Source organism: Mesocricetus auratus, unplaced genomic scaffold (genome assembly GCF_017639785.1).
Source record: "Mesocricetus auratus isolate SY011 unplaced genomic scaffold, BCM_Maur_2.0 Super-Scaffold_100020, whole genome shotgun sequence".
NCBI classification, from domain to species: Eukaryota; Metazoa; Chordata; class Mammalia; order Rodentia; family Cricetidae; genus Mesocricetus; species Mesocricetus auratus.
Window position 1 is genome coordinate 2878264 of NW_024429201.1, and position 6000 is coordinate 2884263.

General features: G+C 38.8%; 1 protein-coding gene across 4 annotated transcripts in view; it reads left to right on the top strand.

The window, feature by feature from the left end:
* Parp8 (poly(ADP-ribose) polymerase family member 8) overlaps positions 1-5688 on the top strand; it is a 171725-nt gene extending 166037 nt beyond the window's left edge. For all 4 annotated transcript variants that reach the window (XM_021234514.2, XM_021234515.2, XM_005082778.4 and 1 more), the window contains exon 27: positions 5311-5688. In XM_021234514.2, the coding sequence (XP_021090173.1) occupies positions 5311-5413 (103 nt within the window). In that variant the 3' untranslated portion in view covers positions 5414-5688. The remainder of the gene's footprint in view (positions 1-5310) is intronic.
* Positions 5689-6000: the final 312 nt, after the last annotated feature.

Below are 6000 nucleotides of genomic sequence, written 5' to 3' on the forward strand. Positions count from 1 at the left end.
CCCTCTGTGTGCTGGGATAATAAATCTGTACTGCACTAGAACTAGCAGGTAATTTCACAATGAACAAGAGGGGTTTTGGAAATAGAGATGAAAATTTAATGTAGCAGTTTTTTATAATTAGAATAAAATAATAAAACCAAGGGTGGTTAATTGATCTGACAGGTGGGTGGGTGTGGGCTCCCCCAGGTCCCATCACTGTACAGGAAATAGTCATGAAGAGTGAGAGGATGCCCTGTTCCTAAGCTGTGTGGGGACCAAGGAAAGATTACGAGCAGGATGGCAAATCCTACTGGGTTAGCAGTGACAGCCTGTGTGCTCCATGCTCTAATAGTTTTCTGCATCTCACGGTGGCACTATCTGTGAATGATCCATGTACTTTGATTAGTAAATAAATGTAGAGTGTGTGCCCACCACTATTTCTGAAAACACTTTAGCAAGTTCACAATATAACAGTGAGAAGGATCACATAAAACATTTTTTCTGCAGAGAATGGAGCCAGACATGCCAGGGCCTTAAACCAAGCAGATCTTAGTACTACATAAATTTCAGGGTTTCCTCTTTAGTCCATTTTGCCTTTTAAGGTGTAGTTCAACTATCTCCTCTTCCATAAAATTTCCAGAAAATTAGACTAGATGACCATAGTGTCTTGGTGTTCTTGTGGCTCATGGCAGAACTTGCTCTTAAAATTTAGTTCATTCTTCTTCAGATTGAATAAAAATCCTTGAAGCAAAGTCTCCTTTCCTTGTCTTTCTCTGTCCCACATCCCTGTAGCACTTTGTATCTGATGGACGCCAACTCGTCAGTAACTTTATTTTGGTCTTTAGTGAGACATGGTCTCACTAGGCAATACGTGGTGTTCTTAAACTCAGCCATGATCCTCCTGCCTCAGTTTCCCAAGTGCAGGGACTATATATTGTTTCGATAAAGTCTAAAAAAAGTTTGAAATGTTCTCAGCACATACAAGAATGTATGAAATAAGACATTTGTAATGACTATTAGATAAAATAAACACCATCTTTAATCATGAGTTTGTAAAAGGTAGACACTGCTCAACTGTAGACATCTGCAGGAAGTCATTTACTTACAAAATTAGGAGACAGAACATAGCCTTTGCCAGTGAAGATGTCTCTTTGTGAATCATAAATACAGATAGGGTCAAGGAATACTGCTTGATCTTTAATGCATCATAAATCCAGTCTGTCTCCAACCCAGATTCCTTTCCAGGCTCTAAGCTGCCCCGGTAGTTTCTTACAGTCCACACCTGTTGCTGCTATCCCTGAGAGTCGCAGTGGCTCACACACTGCTCTTCAGCCTCTCGTCTCTGTAGTGCCATATAAGGGTAGAGGAGGCTGGTGGGCAGCTCTGAGCCCCGCCATTGCCGCTGCCTTCATATCTCGGTTTGCCAAGCTTCACACCCCCAACAGTGCACTGTGATTTTCACTATCCAGGTTCTGTTCTTTCTTGGTGAAGCATAGATTCTGTCCTTGCACCTGGGAGTCTCATTTTCAGTCCTAGTCCAAGTCTTCCTTCCTGCTTCTCTCCTTTTGCTCTGTGTGAACTGAGAAACAGGGCATATTTATGTTGTATTAGCTGTTTTTATGCATGGCCTTTTCTCTTGCTCTGCATCTTTGCAGTCCCTGTCTGTGTACTTCCATTTGACTTTGGCACCTGGGGTTTGTCCAGTAGGAGAGAGTGAAGGCCTGGCCTGCATGTTAACTGCTCAGTGACTATTTACCCTTAAACATCCTATCAGTACCTTTAAAAAATCAATATATACTAAGTGGAGCCCAGCCCCTTTGTAACACCTCAATGTCTCTTATCTATGCAGTAATTTCATACATCAAACATTAAAAGCTGAGCTATTGTTTTCTGTATCCTTCCCCTTTTTCATTATATTCCCCTGTTCTTGAGTTTTATCTTTTTGCTATTTCTCCCATCGATACTTTTATTCATATAGATCTATCTCTGTCTCTCATAGAATTCATCAGAAAGTTACTTGTTCCCCTGGCTTCTAATTTCATTACTCTCAAAACCAATTTTGTACAATGACAGATTTATTAACTATTGCAGTTTTAACACTGATGATTCGGGTTTGATATGCAGAATTTTAAGACAAGCAAAAAGGAGAAACATCATTCTGCTTTTGAAGCCCTAAGGTATTTGCATGCGAAGCAAATCTCAAATCCATAGCTGCACTCCCAGCCACCCTGTTCTTCAAAATAAACCTCAGTGTTTTCCACCTTCTCTGGCTTTCTTTCCAGAAGTCACATCTGAATTCACATTTAGAATTGCACACTGTCTCTGTACTCCTAGACTGTCTCACCCTTGCCTGGCACTGTAGTATATCTGATATATATATATATATATATATATATATATATATATATATATATATATGCTTCTGTTTCCTCCCCTGGTGATGGTCTCATCATGCAAGGACACTCCCATCACAGGTGGCTTACACAGAAGCAGTTAGTACACAGTGTTTGAAATAATCTACAAACACCAAGTCATCAACCCTGGTGGTGGTGGAGCACACCTTTGATCACAGCACTCAGGAGGCAGATCTCTGTGAGTTCAAGGCCAGCCTGTTCTACAGAGAGAGATCCAAGAGAGGCTCTAACACTACACAAAGAAGCTTGTCTCAAAAAAACAACAACAGAAAATACTGAATGATGTATTTTAATGAAGAGATTATATATGACAATGCTGTTTTAGTGATGTCTTTGGAAACTGATATCAGAAGAAGCAAGGATTGGGAGTATGGAGATGAAGTCTTAGGAATCATCGTGTGGATGGTAGTTAAAACTGGCGAGAGGCTGAAAGAGTTTGATATATCCAGGAAAAAAGGAATTGGAACTCATTTAGTGCTATAAATCATTGAGCTGGGAGTCTGAGGAAGAAGAGCTAGAGAGATTAAAAATAATAATCAGAAGCTAAGTAGCTAAGGAATGAAACAATGTAGCTCAGAGACAGACAGAGAGGGGGAAGAGAGAAGCAAACTAGCAATAGAGTGATGAGTTACGTGTTTCATAATTTACTCAGAGATGATAACATCCATTGAGTGCATCAACCAGGAGACTTGGGCAGAGTTTTTGTAACTTAAGCAGAACATTAAGGTCAGGAGGGAGAATGTAGGCAGTTGAGCCAAAAAATGGGACATTACAGTGAATTACAGACAAATCCTATTCACGGGTCAATTTCACATTGCACAGAGCAAAAATAATAGTGTGCAAGCTGCGTGTCAATTAGGCTCAGCATATCTTATTTAGTGAAAGTTCAGATTGCATAGGATGCAGTAGGTGTGTGAATGTACCAAAGCTGACAAAGGAGCTCCCAGCCTGAATGGCACAATATAAAGTCACATGGAGGCAGTAATCTGAAGTTGGAAAGTCATAACCATAGGAAAAGTTGAGACCTGTCACACTGCCTTCTCTCCCCTGGAAGTATGGTTTTCTCCATGTAAAATCAACTCTCTTTCTCTCAGCCTCCTACTCTTCAGATGCAAATCCTGAAGAGTTAGTCTGTCTTGGTAAAACACAGTTATCTATCTACATGCCAGGCCACCTGCTTCCTTCTTTTACGAAATAGGGACATATCCATGTTTATACAAAAGCAGGTCAATGTGGTTTTTTTTGGTGTTTCTACTAGCATAACAAATTTCATCATGACATTTCACATGTGTACATAATTCATTTCAGTTGTTTTCCATACCTTGCCCTGTCTTTATCCCCTTGCCTTACTTAATTATAGAAGATGTTTTGCTTAAACTATACCTTTATGAAAACCAGCCCCCAAATATCTGATTTAGTTTGAACAACTACAACATATTTTCTGATTCAAAGAAAGATTATATATATGTGTGTGTGTGTGTGTGTGTGTGTACTACATGCATGCGGATGTCCTCACATGCTAGAGGTCATCAGATTTCCTGGAAGAGAAGTTATATACAGGTGGTTGTGAGCCCCTTGATGTGGACACTGGGAACCAAACCTGAGTCTTCTGCAAGATCAGTGAATACTCTTGCTGTCACACCAGCCAGCATATTTTCTAATTCTTAATGTGTCATTTACTGTTTGATTTCTGGAAAAAATATTAGTGTTTGAACTATATGCCATGCATTTTAATGAGTTCCCATCTTGCAGTAATTTTACTGAGTAGAGGAAACAGGGCAAGTTGTATCTAAGGTAGTAAAATTGTATGGTAAGAATGAACCAATTTTATTAATATCCTAGACCAACTCCAGTCTTGAAACTTGGACTGGATTCAAGTGGAATAATCACTTGGTGTTTAAGCAGTGGATTGTGTAATGAGTTAAGTTCCCATTTCTGTGTGTCAGTGTTTTATTTTTCCATCTCGTGCTGTCTCAGGAGAATGTAAGTGTGGTGAGGAAAAGACAGAGGCACACATTAATCTCTGAGACGCTGTGCTTATGCTCTTGGCTATCTATTTTGAAGTAATTACCAGTTCCCTGCAGCTCCTTTCTTGAAGCCATTTTTATGTCATAAAATTAATTCATCACCTATTTCACTCTGAATATTATCATTTCAAGTTTGAAAATTTGCTCTTTGGAAATTCTTATTGCCCGAGTCAGCTTATTTGAGAAAATGAATTATCTAAGATGCAGTTATTTCTTTCTTAAGCACTTAACAACTTGCTGTCCTTGAGTATCATGTTTACACTTTCAATGCTGGACTGGACTTAGTGGGATTGCAAACTTATGTGAAGTGCCAGCATAGATAAAAATACACTACAGACTAAAGAGAGCAAGCTACTGGTTGAGAAGGAAAACTGGAGCATTGGTTATACTAAGCAGTAGTTAGAAGGTGAGGATAGCAAGAAAGCAGGGGTAGACCATTAAGCCAATGCAACCAGTTGGGACAGGATAGCTGAAACAGCAGTGGAGTAAAGATGTTCAGGGCCCAAGGAATATGAAGGTGAAGGTGGTGAATTGATTTTTTGTTTGTTTGTTTGGTTTTTGTTTTTGGTGGTGGATTGTTTTCAGTTGATGTCACAGCAACTATTGGGAGAGATGCTTGCATTGCAAAACACATGGGGTACTCGTCCTACCAAGTCTGGCAATGTTTTATGTGAGATGTAACACTTAACATGGGAGGAAACGATAAACTAAGGTACAGCAGAAAAGAACCAACTGTGACAAGTTTCATCTTGAACATACATTAGCCACTACTAAAAACTTACCTGTGTTTTTGGTTTCTGTGGGTTACTTTTGGGAATCAAATAGCATTTTGAAGCCATATAAACACTGTGATCTTTGTCCATGTTTCCTGTTTCTGCTTTTTGTTGTAGCTATGAAGATGGTCAGGTGGGAGACGCTAATATCAACACACAAGAAGGAGGCATTCACAAAGAGATACTCCGAGTAATTGGTAATCAGACTGCTACTGGCTAGAGAACCACCACTTACCAGGATTTGAAAGCTTCCTCGGGTTCAAAGCTGGATTTTGAACTGAAGAAGATGATAAAAAATAATTTATTGTTATTATAAACAAAATTAACCCTTTGAATACTGATTTTTCTTTTCTTAGTATTTCTAAATATTTCATTAAATACCTAAAATGGTTTAAGATTTATCAATTGTAGGGTTATGGAACCTAGTAAATAAACATTAAACAGACCTTAAACCTAGGTTTGGGTTGCATACACAATAAACAGATTGAAAAAACAGTTTTGTGCTGATATTTTTATATTAAATTCTTTAATTGGACATTTGGTATATGTACTGCTACTTTAGGGTACTTAAATAGAATTGAGGTTCTGAAGTCATTATAATGACTTCTGAATCTACCAGACAGTTTGCAATAAGTACAATGTCTGCACATCGTGGTATGCTCAGTATGAGTCACAAAAACATTTGAATGCTTTGGGAGGGATATCCCTGTTCTCATGTTTTTCTTTATAAAACAACAGTTAGGTTCAGAGTCAATGTCGTGCCAAAAGGCATGCAGCACACTTGTCTGCAGATTTCATGTGTCAGAA